Source organism: Felis catus, chromosome A1 (assembly GCF_018350175.1).
Source record: "Felis catus isolate Fca126 chromosome A1, F.catus_Fca126_mat1.0, whole genome shotgun sequence".
NCBI classification, from domain to species: domain Eukaryota; kingdom Metazoa; phylum Chordata; class Mammalia; order Carnivora; family Felidae; genus Felis; species Felis catus.
Genome location: NC_058368.1, coordinates 210,190,688 through 210,217,436, shown reverse-complemented (window position 1 = coordinate 210,217,436; position 26,749 = coordinate 210,190,688). Strand labels below are relative to the sequence as shown.

General features: G+C 38.5%; 1 protein-coding gene across 4 annotated transcripts in view; it reads right to left on the bottom strand.

Moving 5' to 3' along the window:
* Positions 1-26,749, bottom strand: part of RANBP3L (RAN binding protein 3 like) — a 290,513-nt gene that overhangs the window by 4,173 nt on the left and 259,591 nt on the right. For 2 of the 4 annotated variants that reach the window (XM_019811844.2, XM_011286498.4), the window contains 12 exons: positions 19,565-19,623; positions 18,646-18,685; positions 18,071-18,148; positions 16,953-17,027; positions 15,153-15,224; positions 14,653-14,792; positions 11,194-11,297; positions 9,482-9,566; positions 5,933-6,035; positions 5,447-5,571; positions 3,941-4,061; positions 2,368-2,510 (listed from right to left, as the gene is read on the bottom strand). In XM_019811844.2, coding sequence (XP_019667403.1) covers positions 2,368-2,510; positions 3,941-4,061; positions 5,447-5,571; positions 5,933-6,035; positions 9,482-9,566; positions 11,194-11,297; positions 14,653-14,792; positions 15,153-15,224; positions 16,953-17,027; positions 18,071-18,148; positions 18,646-18,685; positions 19,565-19,623 — 1,145 coding nt within the window. Of the gene's footprint in view, positions 1-2,367; positions 2,511-3,940; positions 4,062-5,446; positions 5,572-5,932; positions 6,036-9,481; positions 9,567-11,193; positions 11,298-14,652; positions 14,793-15,152; positions 15,225-16,952; positions 17,028-18,070; positions 18,149-18,233; positions 18,619-18,645; positions 18,686-18,816; positions 19,470-19,564; positions 19,624-26,749 lie in introns of those variants that run through there. The other 2 variants (XM_045038102.1, XM_019811859.3) reach the window with 2 other exon arrangements.

The window sequence follows — 26,749 nt, the reverse complement described above, 5'->3', positions numbered from 1 at the left end:
TCACAGTATCAAAGAGAAGGTAGGTAAATTATTCTCTTTGCTAACCCTCCAGAAAGCTATCAAACTTTTCAAAGCAAGAACAAACTACATGCCAACTGTTTGGGAGAAGGGTCTTCAATTATATTTTTTTTCATTTGCATGTTCTTAAGTTCCCTTAACTACTTTGGGGCAAAAAATAACTATAAATTAAATAAAGTATTTTTGTTTCTCATATTGTGCTAAATAATCTATAGAGGTTGTTGAGTAAATAAATGTTGACTCTTGACTGATTTAATTTTTTACATTATGTGCAAAGATGTCATTTTTCTTTAGTACGTTAATAAATATTGAAAGTATTTAAAATATAAATGCTACTCTACCACCTTCACTTTCTAATATTAAAATTTAAATATGCCTTTCATTAGTCAATATATTGCCTTTGGCTAAATTCATTTAGATATATTCATTCAAGAAATTCAGAACAAGAAGTTAAAAATAAAATCACAATGACATATTTTTCAGATAACAAATTCTCAATGCTTAAAAAAATTATAATTCCGGGGCGCCTGGGTGGCGCAGTCGGTTAAGCGTCCGACTTCAGCCAGGTCACGATCTCGCGGTCCGGGAGTTCGAGCCCCGCGTCGGGCTCTGTGCTGATGATGGCTCAGAGCCTGGAGCCTGTTTCCGATTCTGTGTCTCCCTCTCTCTCTGCCCCTCTCCCGTTCATGCTCTGTCTCTCTCTGTCCCAAAAATAAATAAACGTTGAAAAAAAAATAAAAAAAAAATTATAATTCCCAGGAAGTACCATAAGAAAATGCTGGCGAGAATGAAAACTGGTTCAGTCTTTCTGAAGAGAAATTTGTCAAGACAAGTCAAGCCTTTTCCCAAGAAAATTAACACGTGTACAAAGAGAATTCCTCACATCTTTCTTGTGGAATTTATAATAGTGAAAGACAGCAAATTACATAAGTATTTAACAAAGCAAGATTAATGGAATAAATTATGGTGCAGAATAGAATTCTTTTCACCTTTAATGACTAATGACACGAAAACACTCATTTTCATTGATGAGTGAAAAGGTTACGCATGTGTACTTCATAATCAAGTATTAGCAATCGAATCTACCCAACCATTTTATAAAGTGTATCATTATAATCTTTATTGGGCAGATGAGTAAAATCAAGTTAAGGAATCTATATAACCTGCCTGAAGATCATACAGTTGGCACATTATATACATATGTACACACACACGTATGCTGAAATGACAAAAATGTTAATAGTGATCGTCTCTGGGAATGGAATTTGGGGTGATTTTTATTTGCATTTAGCAAACTAAATTTGGTTTATTTAGCAAATATCCTACAGTTTACAGGGTCAGTGCGGGTCAGACATTGAGCAGCAGAATCTCATCATAACTAATAGTCTCAATCTCAGTGACAGTGGCAGCGGGCTGCTTTACTCACTCAAAACCAGGAGATCCAGCCTGGCGGGATATCAGGTATTGTCTGTCTCCCTAAATGGTAAACAGGGTTTGGGCATTATCTTACTCTAACATCTTAATACTCAGTATCACTTATACCTAACAGTGCACTTATTGGTAGTTAATAAAACTTTTGGTTTTTCATCACTGGGCACTTGCCAACTTTTTTTCCATTACTGTATGGAAGTTTATTTACTTGCATTGTTACTTTCCGCCTGAGTCACGTAAGTACCCAGTCTTCTCCAGTCTTCTGGGTCTCAGCTCATGTGGGAAACCTAGACTTTTTTTCTAGCCTGATCCCTGCCAGCTCTCTCTCTCTCTTGTGCCTGGATTTTGTATTTGAGGTCAAGCATTCCTGCTGCCAGGAAGAGCTAAAGCTGTGCTCCCATCCTGTTACCTTGGCGACTGACACATGTCCAGAATTGGAATTTGCTGTTGGACTGGTTGTTTTAACTTACTAGCCCTGTGTTTTTCCATTTCTCAGGGGGTCCTTTCCAGTGATCTCAAAGCCTTCTCAGTTTCAGCATTCAGTGTAAGCACTGGGCTATGTATTCCACTGGACTCCTAGGAGCCAATCTTGACAACGGTCCCTTTGGTAACTTTGTAAGATTGTTGACATAATTTCAATGGAAAAAAAAAATGTGAAGGTTTGAAGCATATATCAATACAAATGTCTTGGGACACATGCCAATTGGTTACTACAGATTTTGGTGTTAATCTGTAAATTTCATTTAAAATTTAGGTCTCATGTTAAACTGTAAACAACCAAAATAAATGGCTGGTTTTTTGTTTTTTTGTTTTTGGCCAATGGTGCAAGTTATTATAATACAGTGAAAAAAAATCAGCAATTGCAGAGATCTATAAATATAGTAGGATAATCCTCTATCACTGAAATTTGTTACTTACCTGAATTAAAAACACTTTGATGTTATAGTCTTCTAAATCAGTAGCTGTTATTCGTAAATTTTTGTGGTTCGCTCTTTGAATCTCCATTTGAGCCCAGAGTTTGCTATTGAGAATCAGCCTCAGGCTGCCTTGATTGCGCATAACTAAAACAGGAAGGTGAATATATAAGACTATAGAATAGTTGATTCCTTAACCTTCCCCGGGGAACTTGCCATTTTTGAAAGTGAAGTAAATCCTCTAGTTGTTTTTCAGACTGTATTTTCACTATTAAATTGTAATTTGGCTTGATTATAAGTTGGTTTTCAAATTGGCTTTACTAGGTTGGAAGACCATTTTTAGCTTAAAAGCTGGAATTATTTTTTTACTATAATAAACAATGATTACAATTTTAGAATCCCTTTGAGGACTTAGTGGTCTGAAGAATATTTATCCAAAATGGAGAAAACAGAAGCAAAACCTTAAGCATTCAAAAAATGGAATTAGCTAAATAAATGATGACATGGCTATTCAAGATAATATTACAAACCCATTAAGAATATTAAAGAAAGATCATTACTGACGTAGAAAGGTGGTCATGGTATATACTATGTAAAAAGTAAAATCAGGTTACACAACAGTGTAAATACCATGCATTGTAAATTTTGGCAGGCAGTGGCCAGAGTGGCATTGAACAAGAGTAGAAAACAACTAGCACCTGCCTTCGTTGGGTTATTTAGAAACCTGTTTGCCAGTTATAGAACTGAAAACACGGTTCCTATTCTCTCAGTGTGAATTCTATTCCTTACTGGTTTCTTGAGCTTGATATCTGAAACTCAATAAAAATCCATATACACGGATCCCACTTCTTCCAGTGTTTCCTTCCACAGCTCTGATTGCCCAATGTTGGCCAGTAAACCTACACACCCCGCCCAGATCTCTGCCTATGCTCACTTTCGGTTTGGGCCTCTGAACAATGCCCAGTGCGTCTTTTCAGATGCCAAAAACTTTGAGAGCCTCTCAGTCTGACTGACTCCAGATTCCTACCATCACTGTGGATGTCAGTAAACACACACAGGATTCAATAACCACACACCTTAATTTCCTTGGAAACTGACTTCATCTCGCCCCACGCAACATGCTTAGAATGCCAAGAATGAAATATAGAGCAAATATCCTTTTTAGGAAAAACCATTTTCCCTTCAAAAATATCATCATATTGCTTTCAATATTACCGAGATTACTATTTAGGGGTGCACTGGGCTGTGTCATAGGTGCATTATCTCACTGAATTCTCACAATTGCTCAATAAGTCATGGAGTACTACTATCCCCATTTTAAGCTGATGTAACTAGGCTGTGGGGAGATTAACTTGCCCAAGGTCACCAATTAGTCAGTGATAGAGGCAGAACCGAACCTGTGTAGTTTGACATCAGAGCCTGCTCTAAACAGGAAGATCCTACAGCACATTAGAAACAATATTGTTTTCAACAGTGATTTGTTGACCATTTTATAACACATCTCCAGAAAATGATGTGTGCCTATTGGAAATTTTACCCTGAGAAATGGCAGGTTGCTTTACAAAATGATTCCTTACTTAGTCTCGACTGGAATGTTCCACAGTCACTGCTTGCTGTGTCATTCAGCCTCAAAGCTCCTCTGCCCCTTTCAGTCCAGGACTGTGTTGTTTTGTTGAATATAAAAAGCTTGCAGTTGATCTAAAGGACAATTTTTTGAAATGTCAAATATATAAAAATTTATCTTAAAATGATTTCTTTCTATGCTACAACACTTTTATTTGCCTGATTTTTACCAGAATAACCTTGGTTAATGATTTGTAAACCAGCTTAAAAAATTTATTTAACTTTTAAAACATACAATTTTTGAATAGTTCAAATATCAAAAAGCAAAAAGATGTACAAAATTAAAAGTCCTTCCCAACCTTTGTTCTTCGTCTGTCGATTTCTACCCCCTGTGATCAGGTGATCGCTATTGCTAATATTTTGTTTATCCTTCCAGAGATATTTGTGTTTATATACATGCCAGTGCCTATGTCCCCTATTTTTTCTATAAACAGTAGAACATCATACATACTTTCTGCATCTTGCTTTTCCACTTAACAAATATATTTATATGTACCACATTTTAAATGAAATTTAATGTTATTCAAGTTAAGTAACTTTATTTGTAAGCAAAGGAATAGTGCAAGTATTTGTATGCCTAAAATTTTTCAAAGAATGCAGCATCAGAACTAGGATGTGGTACCATGGAGCACCATACTATAATTTAATGCTTACCAGAATTAAATATTACTGTGGAAAAGAATCCCACATGACTTGTCAAAAATATAGCATTCCAGGGCCTCACTGCTAGCAGCTACTTCAATGAATTGTGATTAAACCCGATCTGAGAATTATGCTTTGAAGCACACTTGTATAGTAAATGTATCAGTAAACCATGGGAGAAGAGAAGAGAAATGGAGAGATTTGGGGGTAAAAACAGATGGATAAAAAGAAAGGGAAATCTGTTCCTTGTTGGAAAATGACTACCTTATTTCATGTGCCTACGCTGATGGCTACGTCACTCAACATTCAAATCCTATGCATGATACTATATACTACGTGTGTGAAATTCTTGCTTTATATGAAATTCAAAACTTATTTAAAAGAACTTTTCAAAGGAAACCAGAATTTTTTTTATCTTGAACTGAAATCTATTCATCTTATCATTTAAAAATGTCCAGCGTAAGTAGAACTTTTAAATCACACAATAACAGCACTGATTATAAACACAGGCATGTAAAGTATAAAATGTAGGTCTGAAGTTCTTTTAAGACAGGGTCCCTGGCTGTCTTCTTTCTAAGAGACTAATGTGAATGGTTGTAAACCCCAGTAACACATTTTCCTGAAAATTACCCGTACAAAAATAAGAATACAACAAAATATTGGCTTAATCTTTGGAAGTGTCTAGCATGTTTAGTTAAGCAGCTCAGTCTTCATGAAAACTATACTTCTGCCTTTATTTTTAAAAGTGCTTCTGCTGATAGAAACTTGGTTTCGTGTATGTACGTGCTCCCAGAAAGAGCAATGTGTGATATACAGACCTTCAACACATTATGTTCAGCTTCCTCCCCTGTTACAACATCAATTTTCTGCAGCAAACATTTGGGTGATGGCTTAGAAGAGAAAGCAGCAGCTGATTCGATTAGGGATATATTTTTAATAGAGTCTGTTTGTAAGAAAAAATGGGAAAAGACACGTAAAGACCCCATTTTCTCTACTGTAAAAGTTCCTTGTTGTCCCCATTAATATACACGTCTCCTTAGCTTTTTATAATAATGAGTGTTACCAAAAATATGAAACTACTTGAGTTTAGATAAATCTCTTTAATGATTCCTCATATCCTTAAGTAAAAAAAATTTTAATGCTTATGTATCATACAACAATATTTTCTATGCTTTAATCTTTGCCAAAAAGTTTTAAAGTGTTGCATTACTGGTTTTGTATTTTATAGCTATTGAACAGATGACATGGAAACACAGGAAATATAATAGTTGAATCACATTTTTTACAAATCAAATAATTCTTACTTGAATTTAGAGAGTTGACAGGAAATTCTAGTACGGATTTGAATGGTTGTTCCTTGGTGTATGAATCATTTTCAGGTTGAGATTGGGTGAGATGTTGAATATCCTAGGTGAAGGAAAAAGATGTATTACTTAATTGTATCCCCATATATCTGCAGTAAGCCAAAAGATACCTTTGTTCCACTTCAACAGGGCAAATGAACTCAACTGCTCTGTTTTTGTTTTGGACTCCCTGTGTGCTGAATGGGGAAATCCTTCCTATCATCAGAGGACCCTGGTTCTCATCCTCAGGAAGCATAATCTAGTTACCACCAGCTTATTTCAGGTGGGATCTAGTTCCAGGGACAAAGGGAGACGGTTTAGAGACCAAGAAGGAGGTAGCAGCTGTTCCATGCTCCCACCAGACTAACCTGATGCCTAGAAGGAGACGTAACTATCATTTCTTTTCTTTTTGTTTTAATGTTTACTTATTTATTTTTGAGAGGCAGAGAGAGAGAAAGAGCAAGGGAGGGGCAGAGAGAGGGGTGGGGCAGAGGATCTGAACAAGGCTCTGTGCTGACAGGAGAGAGCCCTGTGTGGGGCTCGAACTCATGAGCCATGAGATCATGACTTGAGTCAAAGTCGAACGCTTAACCAGCTGAGCCACCCAGGTGTCCCTTATTTCTGTTTCAAGGTATTTCAGTATTCCCAGCACTTCACTTTATACCCACTTCATATGAATGAATGAATAAATAGATAAAGTTGTCCAAAGAACGCACTAGCTGTCTCAGAGCTCATCTTTACAGAAAGAATTGTAATTTTTCTCCCAAGACAATTTATTTTTTTTTAAGGATATTCTTTTTTAAAATGATTTATCTTTGAGAGAGAGAGAGAGCATGAGCAGGGGAGGGGCAGAGAGAGAGGGAGACAGAGGATCCGAAGTAGGCTCTACACTGAGAGCAGAGAGCCCAATATGGGGCTCAAACTCACCAACCGTGAGATCATGACCTAGCCAAAGTTGGATGCTCAACCGACTGAGCCACCCAGGGGCCCCTTTCCCAAGACAATTTCCGCCAACAATTGCTTTTAAGGCTGCACACATGGGGCTTTGTGTATGTGCTATAATCAAGGCCTGTGAAAAAAAACTGAGTCAGCCATGCCATTTCTGATACTGGAGAGCCCCCTGGAGAACAGGGAGAATTGGAACAGTACTTCAGAATTTAGGTTTCTATCTTTTCCTTTATGAACTCAAAATTCTTCCACATTATTTAACTGGACATTAAGATATTCTGTTAAAATCGGTAGAGTTGGGTGTGATTTTTTAAAAATTTTTTAATGTTTATTTTTAAGAGAGAGAGAGAGACAGAGGTGAGCGGAAGAGGGGCAGAGAGAGGGAGACACAGAATCCAAAGCAGGCTCCAGGCTCTGAGTTGTCAGTACAGAGCCTGATGTGGGGCTCGAACTCAGACACTGCGAGATCATGACCTGAGCCGAAGCCAGATGCTTAACCGACTGAGCCACCCAGGCACCCAAGACGGGTGTGATTATTTCCATTTGAAGAAAATAAACACTAAGGCTCAGAAAGTTTAATGACCCCCTTGAAAAGCACATGGTCAGCAAACAAATCAGGAAGGCATTCTGACCACCAAATCACAAGGCCACAGGATTATAGGATTAACTAGAGGACAAATACAAGTGATCTCTATAGCTCCTGCTGTCCTCAGATGTTATCAACTTAAAATACAGGAAGTACAGTTTCCTTCACAAGCCAGATTTAAAGTGCCCATAGGAAATATACACAAGTACCTCCCTAAACCAAATTTACAATCCCAACTGTAGTTCATTTGTTCAGGGATCTCTCTGTCTCCCCTTAGATTATAAACACCTTTAGAGCACAGTGGCTCCCTTAGCTTTGTATAACCACTTACCCAGATGTTTTTCAATCCTGGTTGTACATTCAAGTCACCTAACACCTACCCTCACCCACAGAGACTCTGATCTAATCTGTTTGTGGAGATGCCCTAAGAAATCCTTTAGTGGCTCACCAGATGATTGTTAACACGCAGCCAAAGCTGAGACCAATGCCAATGCTTTAGATGTCATGAGAACACAAAACATGTTTGTTGAATTGAATTGAATGTTAAAGTTGATCCTGTGAGGCTTGGGAAATGTTTTATTTGTGTCTGTGACATCTTATAGAAGCTGTGACTAATCTAGTGCCAAATTTGGGAATAAATGGTTTGGAAGAAATGTGCCTGAATGTATTGCCCGGGACTTCCCTCTAGAAGTTGGTCCATTCTGGTTCAGATCCAAAGAGGTGAGTCAATAGCTCTAGAACTGTGGAGTTGACTTTCATCTTGAGAGTGAAGGATGGTGCCTCTGAGCTGAAAAGCTATGATACTACTCTTGGGATTGGGGTTCGGCCTGAGGCAGGTATGGCATAAACAAGGTCTTCAAAGTGATTGATTTGTGAAAGCCCTAAGAAACTTAGAATAGACTGACCTCATGACTTGGTCCTTTTGTTATTCTGAGCCTTTACACAGGTTTTAAAACCTTTGTAGCCTCCTCTGGATCCTCCATAGAACTAGTAGCCACAAGATAAACTGGTCACCTTGGCCTATGTCAACCAAGACCCTGGTCTGGGTGAAAGCAGCATGAAGGTGTGATGGACCAGGTGCACAGCCTTCACTTTGCTGTCTACTTCCCTGCTGTGCTTTACAAACATGCTCTGTGGAGGATGGGGCAGCAATGGCCTCTTGGAGGAGGATGCTCGATATTAGATAAGGATGATAGTAATACTAGTTAGGCGTTTCCACTTGACAAGGATGTTTCCCTAGGCAAGTTAAAGTCTTATTATTTTCCTCTTAAGGCTAGCAAAAAAAAAAAAAGTTATAATGATGTTTTTCACTATAAAAGCTCTAAGGGGAGGGTTGTAGTTAATAAGAAAAAATAAATAAATAGTTTTAAATGCACCATATTATGAAAAAGGCTATCAAAAACCTACATTAAAATATCGTTACCAGTTGAGCTTGTCTATTGCAGATGATTCTGGGATTTCCATGCATACCTTCAGTTAACACACGTGAAAGAACTATTTAATATTTCTCATCAGTAATAATGTTATAATTAAACAATCCCCTTCCTCTGCGGGTTCCTGTCTATGATTCTAACAACTAGAACTTGCTTCCCAGGAGAACATTTCCATTAAAGAAAGAAAATGTGCCTTTGAACTCAGGAGTTAAAGTATGATCCAATTTAACATTGTTTTAATTAATTTGCCTCCAGAAACTTGAAGTGACAGCTTTTTTTTTTTTTTAATTTTTTTTTCAACGTTTTTATTTATTTTTGGGACAGAGAGAGACAGAGCATGAACGGGGGAGGGGCAGAGAGAGAGGGAGACACAGAATCGGAAACAGGCTCCAGGCTCCGAGCCATCAGCCCAGAGCCTGACTCGGGGCTCGAACTCACAGACCGCGAGATCATGACCTGGCTGAAGTCGGAGGCTTAACCGACTGCGCCACCCAGGCGCCCCGACAGCTTTTTATATAATAGACACCTTTGCCAAAATCTTACCAAAACTCTTTCTACCATGTTTTCTCCAAACACGAAATCAGAACTGCAGCTTTTAAAAGAATACTTCTCTTCATTTGGTTGACATCTAAGGAAAAGAAATAAGCATTTGCTATTTAAAATATATGGATAAAGCCATGTTAAACCTTAGCACATGAAATAGTCAAATGGTTTAGTAGATTTATGTAAAGCATAAAAACATCTGTTAACTCTTACTCATCTGCAGATATTGAGAAATGAAGGGAAAACTGAGATAGGTACTTCCAGGGATAATATTTAAAATATTTCACAGCTGTGACAGCACTAGTTGAAACCAGTCCAAACACGTGTCATGCCCATCACTCTTCAGGCCGTGTGATCAACCAGGGGCTGCCCAGCCCTTATCTTCTTGCTTTTCCAGCACAGCCTCTGTCAGTCTCTAATTTCTACTCTCCTCCTCCGCAAGTGGCCAATGCTCTTAGCCACCAGAGACCTCCAGAGCAAAGGCATGACCAATGCATCTTGTCAGTGATACTTGAATGTGCATTTGTCTAATTTGGGTTTTTCGTCCTGGAGACTTTTTTTTTTTTTTTTAATGGTAAAAGTGTTCTGCATGATGAGAAACTTAGACATACAGCTGTCTATCTGTAGGCCGATGTACTCCGGGGTCCACATTGCATCCCTAGTATGCGCTGTAGGTGAGCTCTGTGGGACCCACACGGGCCCCAACCATGTGAGTCCGTTTATGTCCATGGCTTGTCTTAATCTCCTCTCAACTCAAACCTCATCATGCTTGATGATACCAGGAAATACTTACTTTCATTGTGCACATTTATACTGCTTTCTTTTGTTGTCTATCCAATGTATGTCAATAAATAATGAATAATAATTTAATATTCAAAGTAATTTAAAAAAGGGGAACATCAGAGAAAAGGTAGAAAAGGCTAAGCTAGCAGTCGGATAATTAATTCCCAACTAAATAAAAATTTAGCTACACCGTTTTGAAATATTCTCACCCAAGTCAATGAAAAAGTGGAAATAATCCAATATTAATAGGATAATCTTTATATGTTAGAGATATTGGGAAAAGCATTTTATTTTTAATTTTATTTTATTTAATCCAAGTTAGTTAACATATGGTGTAATAATGATCTCTGAGTAGAATTTAATGGTTCATCACTTACATATAACACCCAGGGCTCATCCCAACAAGTGCCCTCCTTAATGCCCATCACCTATTTAGCCCATCCCCCCCACCCACCTCCCCTCCAGCAACCCTCAGTTTGTTCTCTGTATTTAAGAGTCTCTTATGGTTTGTCTCCCTCTCTCTTTTTATCTTATTTGAAAAGCATTTTTTTTAAATTTTTTTTTTCAACGTTTATTTATTTTTGGGACAGAGAGAGACAGAGCATGAACGGGGGAGGGGCAGAGAGAGAGGGAGACACAGAATCGGAAACAGTCTCCAGGCTCCGAGCCATCAGCCCAGAGCCTGACGCGGGCTCGAACTCCCGGACCGCGAGATCATGACCTGGCTGAAGTCGGACGCTTAACCGACTGCGCCACCCAGGCGCCCCTGAAAAGCATTTTAAACTTGCGTTCTTTATAAAATCTCAAACAGAAATCTTGACAATTTATCTGCGCAGTATCAGAAAGTTATTTTTCCACAAATGATTATAATGGTAAAAAGAAAGCAAGAATAAAAGGATATCCTCTCTGTGTCCTCAGCATTAACTTACCCTACTGATGTAGCACCTAAACAATTCTGTTTAGTAGTCAGCAGGACTGAAATTCTGGTGCCGGGTAATTTTTCACCTAGCAAACAGGAGCTCCCCTCAGAAATCTGAAAGACAATCCGTCAGAAAGTTCCTTTCAGTTGCCTTAAAAGGAGCATCAGACAAGGAAACAATAGTTACGGTTAAATGTATTGAAAATTTACTGTGTTCAAGTACTACCCTAAGCATTTTAGGTACATTATCTCATTTACTCCTCACGACATCTCTCTATAGGTTGTATGTCTATTATCCACATGTTACAGTTTACAGATGAGTAAACTGACCTAATGAGTTTAAATAACGTGGCTAGGCTTGGGCAGCCAAGAATGGGGTTGATCTTAGAGCCAGGGTCTGACACCAGAGACTGTATACTTAGCCATCATATTCAGAAATCCCACCTCCTTTTGTTACTTTTATCTTTTTAGCCACATGGAGTTAATTCTCATTTCTAATTTAGCAGATATATCCTTCAGGACTGTTGAACCCCCCAAAACACCCTAAGAGCTTTACCAGCACAGCCACCAAACGTTGGAGGGAATCCCAATCATCTCTTCATCTAGAAATTTTTGACTGGTAACTTAATCAACTAGTTTGTCTGATGTATATACATATGCACATTACCTGACTAATGTATAGATGAAGGTGCGAGCAATTTTTTTTATTAAATGTTTATTTTTGAAAGAGAGAGAGCGTGCCAGTGAGCCTGCCAGTGGGGGAGGAGCAGAGAGAGAGGGAGATGGAAGGTCTGAAGCAGGCTCTGCACTGAGAGCAGGAGAGCCCGATATGGGGCTCAAACTCAGCAACCATGACATCATGATCTGAGTCAAAGTCAGAGGCTTAACTGACTGAGCCACCCAGATGCCCCCAGATATGAGCAATTTTAGAACCGGAAGGAGCCCTATAAATTATCTGATAGAGTGTCTCCAATGTTTTCTACACCTCACCCTTCCCCCAGCAGGGATTTGCAAAGATGTTGCAAGGAGTTCCATATCTTTTTTAAAATTTTTTTTTAACGTTTTATTTATTTTTGAGACAGAGAGAGACAGAGCATGAACGGGGGAGGGGCAGAGAGAGAGGGAGACACAGAATCGGAAGCAGGCTCCAGGCTCTGAGCCATCTGCCCAGAGCCCGACGCGGGGCTCGAACTCACTGACCGCGAGATCGTGACCTGAGCCGAAGTCGGACGCTTAACCGACTGAGCCACCCAGGTGCAAGGAGTTCATATCTTTAAAGGTAGACAGGGTCTGTTTCCACTTCAATTTCATATCAATCAATAAAAATAATTTTGAGCATTTTTCCCTTTATAACAGAATTTATAGAGCTGAGAAATATGTATGAAGAGAATACATGCTGTTGGCAAGCAAAGATCAAAGTGCATGCCTCGTGACTCGATCACTCAAATGACTTAACTCTCAGCCAAAATGAGAGTTTTGTTCTTATGTACTTAAAATATACTCATATGTAAAACAGTACATATGCTATATTATATGTATAGTGCATAAGTGACCATTGATTAATAACAGAATGAATAAAAATTGCTCTGATTTTATATACAAGTTAATAAGAAACATGAAAATAATAGTTCTATGAAATCCACCGAGAGATAATTTTCACTAGATCTATAAATTACATTTTGTCAGAATTCTTACATTGCATCATTATGCTTAATACATTTATTCAAGAAGAAATGCTTGCAAACAATAGCCTGAAAATTTCTCTTATTCTTTATCATTTAGGAAGAAAATACAAGAAAAATATTAATAAACTTTATTTTTAAAATATACAATGCAAAAAAATAAAAAGAAAAAAAAGAAAATACATAATGCAAAATTTCAATAAGCCATGCCAAAGAAGAAATATTGATTTATAACATGTAACAAAAATTTTAATGTATAATTTATAGTACATACTCTTCCAAAATCATATGCAATATGATAACATTTAGAAATTAGTCAACATATCATACTTTTTTTATACACTTTAACACAAATTAAACAACATGCATCATTTCTTAAATGGATAAAAGAATTTATGTAATATGGTAATGATTATTAGATTATATTTCAATGAAAACTTTTAACAATCTACTGATTTGAAAGTCTTTTGAGAGAGAGGGTGCAAGTAAGCGAGGGGCAAGAGAGAGAGAGAGAATCCCACGAGGGGCAGAGAGAGAGGGAAGGAGAGAGGGAGAGAGAAGCAGAGCTCGCCCAAGTGGGGCTCATGTTTTTACCCAAAGCAGGGCACGAGCTTACAAACCGTGAGATCATGACCTGAGCCGAAGTCAGAAGGTTAACCGACTGAGCCACCCAGGCACCCTGGTTTGAAATTTAAAACATGGTTTACTTAAAGCTCATACCATATACCATGCAGAAATGATTAAATGATTTTTAAAATTCAAAATAGGTCTCATGAAGTCATATCTTACAAAAAAAGGATTTGAAATTATAAAAATATTGTCAAATGCTGACCAAGTTCAACTGTCTCACTTCGCTGATAGAGAAGATTGGGTGCTTTGTCCAAGAATGTAAACATAGTTAGTGGCAGAGGTAGGATTACTACCCATCTGATGTTTTTTTCATTGCATTGATGAAATGGCTGCTATTATCAGCTTCCATGTGTCACTCTCTTTATGTTCAGTATGGAAAACAAAACAAAACAAAACAAAACAAAACAAGTGACCAACCCTCAACAGTTTAGCTGGAGATGAATGAAGGATGCCATTACTCTCAAATTCCAACCTACTGATTTTGGTACCATTCCTCTCAACTATTGGCTTCTGGAAGACACAGCAACAGAATATCCCCAAACCCATATCTGCATGGCTTGAGCAAAATGACAATCTCCCTAGAAAGGCCCACACTGAGGAATTCAGTCACCCACAACAACTGGAAGAGAGACTTCTTCTCTGTCTTCAGAAGCTTCCCCAGCCCTCCCAATTCCCTACCCTGTGGGGGTAGTTCCCTGCTCCCAATATCCATGAAGGTGGGTCTGGATGGATACCTGGTGTGACCTCAACTGGCAAGCCACACTAGGATGTCAACCAGCTGGAGATGCTGGAAGCCCATGTTCCTTTTTTGACTTCTGACTCCTGGAGCTGGCCACCTCATTGCTCCCCCTATTCTCACGTGCGATCAGTGCACTGGAATAAGACCCCAGAAGTTTCTACCCCAAGGGACTCAGTTTTTCAGCTTAGGGGAGACCACAAAACTAGTTCCTAGAAACTACTCTCCAGTTTAAGAGGACAAGTTGAATAAGGTTACTGAGGGCTTTTTGCTATAGTCTGGGGTGTTTCTCCAGCCTGGCGGTGACCTCAGCAACAGAACAAAAGTCAGGCAGCCCCTAACTTTGGACGTAGGGCCCACAGCAATCTACTAAATGAAAGACGGAGAATTTGTGTCAATCCTGCCATTGGAGGTTCCTTACCTTATTTTTCGTTTTATCTTTAATCTTGCAGGATTCCAAGGTATCGTGTCCAAATGTTTTTCTTACTTTTTCACACCTTTGAGCTTGAGGTGGTTGCAAAATAGCAGGTCTTAGAACATGTTCGGAATGTTTCACGGGACCTTAAAAGAACAGGATTCAAGAGTCAATATATCTTTAGGAAAATACTTCTTCCTCCATATTTTGACCAATGTAATGCTTACTTTCTAAAGTCATCATTAAATGAGGGGTTAATGTTAACTAACCAAAGTCAAAATAGCCAATGAATTGGTTAGTGCTTACTTTTGGCCTAGATTTTACCCAATAACCAGTCATTTTGACCATGGGACTTGGCTTACCAAATATATTTTTTCGTGTTTTGTCACTGGGTCCTACCTCCATACCCCAACACACACACACACACACACACACACACACACAACAAATTAAAATATAAATGGTAAAATGTAAAATTTCAGAGGTTCTTGTAATAAACTACATACCTTGTTCTGCACTGTTCATATCAGCATTCCTTTGCACATGAGTTGATGTCATAAAAACATTGTTTTTCTTCACTGTAAGAAAAACAATTTAGAAAAATTTAAATCTAAGAGAGTGTCAGTTTCTACATGATTTGGGTTTTAACAGTCCTGTCTTAAGCTCACCAGTAGATGTCACTGTTGGCAGTGTGCTGAGAAGGCAGGTGGGCTAACAATGACTGATGGCAGTGAGTTTTGCCACATAGTTCTGTTTACCTTCAGAAATATAAGTGAAAATTGGGCCACTAATGGAATAGGCGGTCTTCTCTAGAATAATAAAAATGAGTACTGAAATGAGTACATATTATGAAATCTGATGATAGTGATCCCTATGTGTACGTTAATATGTATTTCTTATAAAATGTTATGAACCTATTAGCAAATTCTGCCCCTTTCTCTACCCTGGTGATACCTACAGACAAAGATGACTGTTATGCTAGGTGATTTTTCTATGAGGTGTGTTCATAGTATGAAGAATATGGTGGTAGCTGCAAATACAGAATTACTGTACATTTCAAAGAGATCATCTCTTGGTTGCAAACTGCAGAAACAGCAACCTTCGAGCATTTGATTAATGGAAATGAGAAAAGAATAAGAATTGCTTCTTCTAAGTATTATAACATATTATAAATGTTGGGGTAGAATTGCTTCTCTAATTCAAAGTGCAACTAAATGGTTTATGATCTTTATGATTGAAAACAAGCACCAAAGGGCCATATAAAGTTGTACTATTTTTCTCCATTCCAACACCACCAACATACTGCACAACATAAAGTGGAATGATGCTTACTGATATCAATGTTCTTTAGTCTTTTTGTGTATGTATGTCTAACTTAAGATACTAATAAATCGAAACAGTTATTCAGATACTTACAGCCATCCCTTTATTTTATGCACAAATACAATAAAACAAATTCTCTAGGCTAGGACCCCAATTCCTCTTAATGTCTGTAACTTGTCAGTGAAGTTTAAATGGGGTATATTGAGCTAGAAAGTATTTCTTCTGTATCTGAAAGGTATCTGACATATATGTTGCTCAGCCATGCTTGGAATTATTAATAAGAATATAAATTTGTTAGTTTGAGAACTCTGTGGCTCCCAGGTAGAGAGGGATCAGTTGAAAGGAAGTGAATAGTTTGTATTTTTTTAGTTTCTCAGTGGCAAGATTAACTTGGAAAAGGCAGCTGGTTGTTCAGTAGAAACAAACACAAAAAGAATATAAATCATAATTTTTATGTAGAGAATGTTCCAACCATCACAAATATTTTGTAATGATAAAATAGATCTACCTAGCAAAGCACTACAAATTCCAAATCAAAAGAAGTAATGTTTTAATTAGTGAAAAGTTCAAAAGGAATCATATTCTAAACCTTAGAATATCATCTAAAGCATAAACTTTAGAATAAGAATCTGAAGCATAGCTGTATATTTTGAGCACCATAGGTACCATGGACCATACAGATGCACAATAATAAGCGAAATAAAACAAGTTACTCTGTATGGCTGCCTTACAGAAAATATTTTTATCATAAACATGAAATCCTAAAAAAATTCAAGTTCAAACTTTCTACCAGAAACAAACAGGATTTGTGGAGTTGGGATTCATAAGGCATTCTTCTAATCATACTTGGCTAAGGCCTCTATTTTATTTTCCACTAAAATGCCAGCATTTTATAATAGCTGAGTAAGAAGGTTCACCATCAACGAGAATGGATTTTGAAAAACCAGAGTGTCAGGCTTGAAGTTCCAGAAGCTGTTTATTACCCGGCCCAGAAGGAGGGAAGGTCGGGAGGTCAGTGAAGGATGATGATCTCATTCGATTCTGGGACAAGGTTGATGCTAGAAGCAAATTGCAAACTAAAGTCAGTAAGGAGGTTGGTTTTTGTGTGTCTTTTTATTTGAACTTTTGCTGTTTCAGAAAAATTTTTGAATCACTAATTTAGACAAGATTTTGTATGTTTATCAGTAGAAATAAAATGTAGCTGTGGTGAGAATTATAAATTAATTTCTATTCGGACCAATAAATATCGGAGTGCTCAGCATGTGTAAGACACTCTATCAGGCAAGAAGATGACCCCCAGGAACTCACAGTGGGAAGCAGACACGCACACAAATAGCTGTAGTACAAGGCAGGGGGCAATGCGGTCATTTATAAAAGGGATCACCAATGAGCTTTGAGTGGAGAAGAGAGGCAAACTAAGTTATGGGTTTACTCCGAATACGTACACGATGAAGTTCTTAAAAGTGTTCTTTTGAAGGCAAACATCTGTTTGTTTAAGTAGGTGGTTACTTAGGGAGAAATGACAGTTTCCTCTAATTACAAAGCTAATGCATACTTAATGCAGACACTTTGGAAACACAACAAAATATAAGGAGTGGGTAGAAAACCCCAAATCACCTGTAATCCCATTACCTAAGACAACCACTGCTGACATTGTGGCTTATGTCCTTTCCATCTTTCATCCAATGTTGATAAATTGAATTTGTGCATAGTGACTCACTATACAATCCATTTTTAGACTGCTGTTTTCATACAGCAATTTATTACATTTTTTTTTAATGTTTATTTTTGAGAGACAAAGCACGAGTTGGGGAGGGGCAGAGAGAGAGGGAGACACAGAATCTGAAGCAGCCGCAGGCTCTGAGCTGTCAGCACGGAGCCTGACTCAGGGCTCGAACACACGAACCATGGGATCATGACCTGAGCCGAAGTTGGACACTTAACCGACTGAGCCACCCAGGGGCCCCTCACACAGCAACTTATTATAAACATTATCTGATGGGTAGACTTTTAAAACATTTTCCATCTGGAAGGTTTCTCAGTAATTTCACACTCGGAGTAAGCGTAACAGTGAACGGCCAACAGTCAGGTCTATACCTACCTCCTTGAGATTGAAGATGTGTAGTATGCAAAGTAAAAGATGAAGACCTTACGCGCTTTCTCAGAAAACCATTAGACTCTGTAAGAAATTCAATGCGAAGGGTAAAATTGCTTGGATAACAAATTATCTTCAAGCAAAGATATGGAAAGGTAAATAGAATTACCTCTTGCCTACATAGATCATCATCTGATAACATGTTATCTCCTGAAGCACAAGTTTAAATACTGGAGGTAACAGCTTGGTGATTATAAAGCAGTAGACATATCATCCTAGTAAGAACAATTAGAAACAAGTGGCTTCAGCAAGAAACTGCATACGAATTTTGAGATCGTACAGAGAATGTTTTTGGCAGGTTGAGACACAGGCAATGGAGAAACAAGGGAGTTTAGTGTCACTAGGGTCAGGTTCTCAGGACCTGCGTGTCATCTGTCAAAACAAAAGCCACTTTCCTTTCATGTTTAAACACAAGAAAAACCGTTACATTTTACACAGTTGTTGCCACATGCCTACATGCTTGTGCCTGCTTATTTTCTTTGTATGAAGATTGATTTTGAAATAAGGATGTAAGTCATTACCATGTTCTGCTGCTTCGTACAGGGTGTCTTCTGCAGGTCTCTGGAAAGAAGCAAAGCTGTCAAGGAGAGCTGAGTACTTGCTGATTTTAGGTCAGAATTCCACCCTGTCACTTGATCAGAGAATTCTCAAAAGCCAGGTCTATTCAGATGGGCCAGGTTAAAGCCACTCACCTTTGCTCACTAGGTATGTATTCAAGAAAAAGCAAAGTCTTCGTAGAGCGGTTTTGTATTTCAGTGACTGCAGAATTGCTTGCGGGAACTGATTTAAAAGTTGGTTGGTTTTGAAACACCAACTCTCAAGATTCTGAAGCGGTTGGCCTGGGGTGGGGCCCAGGAAACGGACTTTTCGACAAGGGCTTGGGGTTGAGCTTTTCTTTAGTTTTGTGGGTGGTAGGGTAAATGACCCAGCATAAGCAAGAACGAATAACAAGAAAATCCTAATCAAGCTAAAGAGAAAAGCCATGAATCTTATCATTCGTCCTTCAAAGCAGGTGCTTTTAGTTACGAGGCTGAAAAGGCAGATAAATTCTTCAAGATCCCTTTTAAATCAAGTATCAGAGTTTAGAACTTATCTGATACCTAGTTTTAAGCTAGGTCAGTGGTGGAGACCCACAAGGAGTCTCAGTCCTCCTGACCTCTCTCAGTCCTGCCCCTTTCCAAGTCACTCCAAAAAACCCTATAATTTTGGTAAAAATGGTATGTTATTCATAGCTTCAAGACAAGGCCTCTGGCCTCCCATTTCAGCCAAATTGCTGCCAGTAAAAACCGACTATATAAATATTCTGGAGGCACTACTCTGCTAAGTAAAGAACAAGAGCCTAAACTAAGGCAGCAATGATATTTAGTAACAGCAGCTTCTTGAGAGATAATTTTCTTGGTCAAAGTGAAAATCAAACAAAGAAAAGTAGCTTGGTCTTACCTTAAAAGTTTGTTCTCTCTTTGCAAAAACAAATATTGGCTGAGCAATGACAGATTTTTCTGTAAAAGGAAAAGAACAGGCAAAAAGTCAAATCATATTCTGACATTTCTAACACCAACTACGAGTATTTGAAGATGTTTTGTTTTGTGTTTTTCCCTGCCTTTAGGTAAAATCCAAACTGTGTTTACATGGACACTAGAACTTGCATATTTACAAATGATTTTCAGTTATTTACAGATATAAATAGTTGGGGAAAGTGATAATAATGTGTTTCCACAAATAGTGAGCTCATCCCATTAAAGAACACACTTTAAGTGTTTAAGGAAAACAAAGTATAATTACCTGCATTTAGAATATCATTAGGGCATAATGATTAACATGTTTACTTTTAGAATGAAAAACCACAAAGGGCAGAAAAATCTCATCTAAGAACAGTTCTTCTACTTGGGTTGGATCTCAAGTAGATCCTTAGAATAATCCAGAAATAACTCATACTTCCTTGATTAGAGGAAAATACTTGCCATGTTTTAAATATTTAAACTAAGAATCAGTCTTGTTAAAAAAATTTTTCTACATTTTGAGAGAGAGAGAGAGTAGGGGAGGGGCAGAGGGAGAGAGAGAGAGAAAATCCCAAACAGACTCTGTACTGTCAGCATGTAGCCCAATGTGGGGCTGGAACTCATAAACAGTGAGATCGTGACTGAGCCAAAATCAAGAGTCATGGGGCGCCTGGGTGGCGCAGTCGGTTAAGCGTCCGAATTCAGCCAGGTCACGATCTCGCGGTCTGTGAGTTCGAGCCCCGCGTCAGGCTCTGGGCTGATGGCTCGGAGCCTGGAGCCTGCTTCCGATTCCGTGTCTCCCTCTCTCTCTGCCCTTCCCCCGTTCATGCTCTGTCTCTCTCTGTCCCAAAAATAAATAAAAGTTGAAAAAAAAAATTTAAAGAGTCAGATGTTCAACCGACTGAGCCACCCAAGGTGCCCCTAAAAATCAGTCTAAAACAGTGTTGTAAAGTAGATAAACTTTGTCTTCAGCCCCATTGACCTTATTAATCTTTTATATTTTCCTATTTTAGGTAAGACAATGGAGAGAAACTCATTTATTCTAGGGTGTAAATGAGGGATAACAGATTTAAATATGAGCACTCCAGAATTCTTAGGGAAAATGACGTTTGTTAAGAGCTTGGGCTCTGTAGTTAGGGAGGCTTGTGTAGCACTAATTCTTGGGGAAATAATATGTTTGTATCTTTGGTTTCTTCATCTGAAAACAAAATGAAGATTATAACAGTACTTACCTCTCAGAGTGTATGTGGCAATGGATTTTTAGATATAATTGCTTAGATTTTTACAAGACAAAAAAAAAAAGCTTTAAAGAAAGAATATTAAATATATGGCACGCCACCAATCCTTAGCTGACATTGACCACTTAAGACAACACTTTCTTTTCTTAAATTGAAGTAAAAATGACACTTTCTTAATGAGCCCAAATATGATCTCAGAATTTTTCTCATTATAGGTTTTCAATAGCCATTACCAGTATATTGTCCTGGCATACAAGCCAAGGTAATTTGCCATTCCTGGGATGAATAAATAAAACTCTCACTGAGGAGTTTCAAGGAACCGCCAATTACATTTTGTTATATGCCAGAAAGGGGTTCTCCAGTTCCCCATATTTGAATCCCGTAAGAGAGTGTCAAAACTCTGCCAGGCCACTCTTGCCAAGCTCCTGGGGCCCTATGACCTGGGGGTACTTCTTGTGGTCCATGGAGATAACCTGCTCAGTTTTTCATGCAAGTTTTTTACTGCACTGTCTGTCCTTGGAACCAAGTGAGTCCCAGCAGAAAATACTCAAGAACATACTGGCAGTCCCATCCACATGAAACTATGGTTCAATTCTTTATTCCTTCTCAAACAAGCTCTAATTACATTAGAGTTAAGAAATGAGAACTCCAGTGACTTTGAAAGAAAATAGGCTTCGTGAATGTGTAGGGGAATACTTATGCAATGGAATTATAAATCAGCCTCTTCTAAATCAAACTTAGGATAGTTATGCCTAAAATAGCATGAAGAGGCCTAATTCTAGACAAGTAACACGTTGACTTTCCCTCAATCAAAACATTCAGCTAAACACAGGCAAGAGCACTCTTCAATGCAGCATTAAGGAGGAAATCGTAAAGGGTTACTTGCAGCTTGGAGAACATATGATAAAGTAAGAATGTCACTTTTATTCATTAATTCAACAAATATTCGTTGGGCATCCTTTCTGTGCCAGGCATTGTGCTGGGATGTAAGGATACATTGTCTGATTGAAGTTTTATTAGCCTCAGCATAGCCACCCTCTCTCCCTGACTCCGCCCAGCACATAAGTTGCAAAGCAGATAATCTCCGTACCTCCTCTTCTATCTGGATTCTGTTCCCCTCTTCCAAGCAGTTCTTTTGGCTCCAAAGCCAAAGCCAAAGGTAAGCATTTATCCAGCCATCGGGTCCATAACAGTTTTTTTACTTAACCCAGTAGGAAAATTTCAAAATAAAAGCAAGGTTCTTATGATTTTCTAATTTTAAGTTTATGCTTTTTTGCTTTATAATGTATTCATTAATCGCTTCTCGGCCTTTTGTCTAAGATCAAGTGTATAATGTATTAATTAATCAATCCATTTATTTAAAAAAAATACATGTATTGAGGGTTGACCATGTACAAGCCACCTTGCAAGGCAAGAGAGAGAGGATCAGTGGTACAAGATGAGGCTGAAGGTGAGTAAATGTAAACTTTTCCTCCTTCTAATATGTACCATAATTCCCCTCTCCCCCAGTTTTAGGTGGGTCATAAGGCCTTGTCCCTATCCTTTATTTTCATATGTTTCATCAAAACGTAACTGGAGGATTTTCCCAATGAATCATCTCAGAGAAGGAGGTTCAAAAGGATCTGCAGAGCCAAAAGCAGATCCAGAAGAGGAGAAAGACACTGAGCACGGAGCGCCCCCAACTCAGAGTCCCAGTGGGGACAGGACCGGCACCCTTAGGGGCCCCAAATTTCTACTACACAGCAGAGTCCTGCGGACCGCCTCTTGCTGCATTGGGATTTGGGGAAAGGTGAACACTGAATCCTCCACACTGGATAGAACCAGGCTGCCCTAGCCGGAGCCAGAAAGGTTGTGGAAACGGACTTGGCAGGAAAGAGAGTGGCAACAACCCCTCCCACTGAGAGGTAGGTGATGCCAAATGGGTCACCTCTTAATTGCTACCAGGACTGGAATTATCCACTTGGGCCGCAGCCCTGGCAGGTCCTGCCTTTTCCTCTCCCTTTCTTCCTGGACCTATCCACATGTCCGCCACATCCTCTTCTCTAATTTCTTCTCCTTGTGCACTGTCTTAGCCCAGGCTCCAACATTGTTCATTATGTCCCTGTCCTCTCCACCCTCTTTGACTTGTGTCCAGCTCTCTAACTGGTCAAAGCATGGATTTGGGAGCTCGGAAGTCAAATAGTCCTAGAACTGTATTTTTTTTTTAATTAATCCAAGCCTCAGTTTTATGATCTATGTCTCTGTGTATATATTTTAAAAGCTTGTCATGAGGCTTGAAGCAATGTATGCATATAGAAGCATCTCGTACAGCTTCCTCCTCAAACCCATTTGGAACAAAGCAGAACCATCTATCATCTATCTATTCTCTATATTTGCACACATCTCTCTATATATCCAGATATTTACAGTACATTCCAGTATCTATTTGCCTATCATCTATCTATCTAGCATCATCTATCCATACATACACAAACATATAGCAATATATCAGACCACAGGTTGCACAGGAGACATTCAATAAAAGTGAGATTCCCTGTCCTCTTCCCCTCCAGTCCGATATTACCTGTGGGTACCCTGTGACTCTTGTTAGTCTGAGGGAAATGCCTCATTGTTCCTCAGAGATCTTTCTTTTTCCTTTCACTCATTACCATATTCTTATCCCTAGTTTTCTTCCTCATTTCTCTTCATCGAGCCCCTATCTTTCTTCTTCTTCTTTTAATGTCAGGAAGTTTCTGAATTCAGGCTGTGGTCCATACAGAGTTTTAGAGATTGTTGGTCAAAGTGTGGTCCAGGTAGACCAGAAGCATTACTTGGGTGTTTGTTAGAAACAGAAACTCTCAGGCCCACCCCATACCTACAGAATGATCGTATTTGACATGATCCCTAGTGATGTATACATATGGTTAAGAGGTAGTCCTAGAGAGCACCTCCAGGTCTCTGTCACCTGATACCACATTTAGGAAGATGGCAGTGGAGACTCCTGGAGTCAGTGACTAACTCTCCAGATGTTCTGAGTAACCTGACAATTAATGAGAAAAGGATTGCTACTCAAACCCCATACTATGATTATGATTCAGTGTAAGGTGAAGTTAAGGGCTACTCAGAAGACTTCAAAAGAAATCTCTGTAGTAAGGATATTAAAATATTGACACTGATGCTGAAATCAGTCTCTCAGATATTTTGCTTGAAGCCATTAATGATTTCCTCTCAAATGCAAAAGTTTGTTTGCTGTTTTGATATGTCTGAAATCTGACCTTGGTGTCCCTGAAAAAAAATGTTTTTGGAAAGTGTCTTGGCCTGAAATTATTAAATGTTCATTAAAATGTTCATTTCTGCGAGGCAAAAAATTAGGCTGGAAGCATAAACTACATCAAAAATATTGCCATAGTACTAGGATTCTTCACCAAAAATTTGAAACCTCTGAAGTTTCAACTGTAAAAATGAGATCTTCTGTAGAAAAAATAGGCAAATCATAGCAAGTGACCTTAGTCTCTGTATGGAACCCCAGAAAGAAGAGACACAGAGGGTCTGAATCATAATCTTGATTTTTGTAAAAAGAAAAAACAAACCTCAACATTATATTAAAATATTCCAAGACATTTTTTTTCATGTTTATTTATTTTTGAGAGAGAGAAAGAGAGAGCACAAGCAGGGAAGGAGCAGAGAGAAAGGGAGACACAGAATCCAAAGCAGGCTCCAGACTCCGAGCTGTCAACACAGAGCCAGACGCAGGGCTCAAACCCATGAACCACGAGATCATGACCTGAGCCAATGTCAGAGGCTTAACCAACTGAGCCACCCAGGAACCCCTCCAAGATAGTTTTAATAAGGGCAAGTGGCAGCCCCAGAAGAAAAAGGAATCTGCCAATTTATGAGGGAAGCACTAGCATGAGATATTCTGTACTTATTTCTAGCCCTACACGGAGGAGCTCAATAAAAATGCAAGAAGAATGAAATAACAAATTACCCACCATCATATAAAAAACTATGTCTTTACAGAGGGGGTGGTAGGGCCACAGAGTGACACTATTAACTGTGACGGAACACTCTTGGTTCTATTTTATGAGATGTTTTGTACTGAGTTAAAGTAAAATAACCAGGACCCCAGAGGAAAATAGAGGCAGTTTACACAGGAAGTTTCCAGGCTGATTCACAAAGCTACTAGCTCAACTTGAGACACAGGATGAATGGATCCTGCTGGAAGCATTCCAGTACTGGTCATTGCTGCTGAAGCAATAACCAATTCTGTGTACTATAAATATAAAACTGTTATAGTAAGTACAGTATATGAAGTAGAAGGGAAAAACACTCAGCCTTTCAACTAACGTCTAATTTGTTTGAGCTGCTTTAAGTTCTTGTTGAAAATGAAGTTATTAAACTGCCAACTCTAGAAATCAAGCATTTCTAGTTTTGATTCATTATGAGAAGCCCACACTAGAGACAAAAAATCAACATTAGAACAGAAAAAGAAAGCTACTCCTCTTCTCGTCAATACCACGCTGATAAAGAAATCACTCATTTTCAGAATGGGAATCATTTCATAATAGGAAATCGGAGAAGATGAGAAAACTCTCTCTCAACCCACTGAACACAACCATCATCACCCAGAGTTTGCCCAATCCATCCTATTTTCTGAACCCATCTGCTTCTCATACTGATAGTGTTCAAGGGATCTGTTCATCGTAAGTTCTAAAGAGTCTAGACACTTTCCTCCCTTGGTTTGTACATTGGTCTAGATGTATACACAGACCAACTTTGGAAAATCAAGGCATAGAGATAATAAAAGTCTTTGATGTGAGCAAGAAGCAAAAAGACTCAGACTCTGTGTCAAACATGGCCCTTGCTACCATTCTGGAGGTAGGACCAAGCCCTCAGAATTCTGTGTTGAATGCATTCACCCAACCTCACCTCTAAACTGTGCTGCTTAATTTATAATCCAGTTATGTGCGGTAGTGGGTGATAGCCAGTGAATTAATTTCACTTGCATTTTGGAATCTGGAGATTTATAGCAGCAGTAATTCAACTGAAGAAAATTTCTTATTTTCCAAAATCACTTCACTAATGCCTGTGTAAATAGAGAGGTTCACAGATTAAAAAACAAATAATTTTAATTAAGTCATGTGGTATAGAACATCTGGCAAAATCACTCTGTCAATCAAAACACAATGGTGAGGGGAAAAAATGGCTTTATAATTTTGAGAGTGTTCTGTAATTGACCCCAAAAGATACGGTCATCATGTGTAGTATGCTTTATATTTGGGGGTGAGTGGTGACCTTTTCAATAGGTATCATAGCATACGCCATTAAATTCTACTATTATTCCAGTGTCAAAACTGGAATTTCTTTCTTAAATTATTAAATTTAAGAAATTTCTTTTTTCGTTTCTTTTTAAATTCTTTTTTTTTAATTAAAAAAAATTTTTAATATTTTATTTATTTTTGACAGAGAGAGAGCCAGAGCATGAGCGGGGAAGGGGCAGAGAGAGGGAGACACAGAATCCGAAGCAGGCTCCAGGCTCGGAGCTGTCAGCACAGAGCCTGATGCGGGGCTTGAACCCATAGACTGCGAGATCATGCCCTGACCCGAAGTCAGATGCTCAACCGACTGAGCCACCCAGGCACCCCGACTTTTTAAATTATTTCTTTTTTTCATTCTTAAAGACAGTAGCTACTATATGATATGCTTATGGATGTCACGACTAATCTTTATCCTTTTGCCTGTTGTTTAACTTAATATGACCTTAAGAAGTAGTATAAAATGTTGGACCTTGGTGACCTCCCATGATGCTTCTTTTATGCACTGGGGTAATTTAAAGACTTCCATTTCCATCCTACTTTACCTGTTGTAAGACAGATTTAAATATATTAGTTTTTGGTGACTCAATGAAT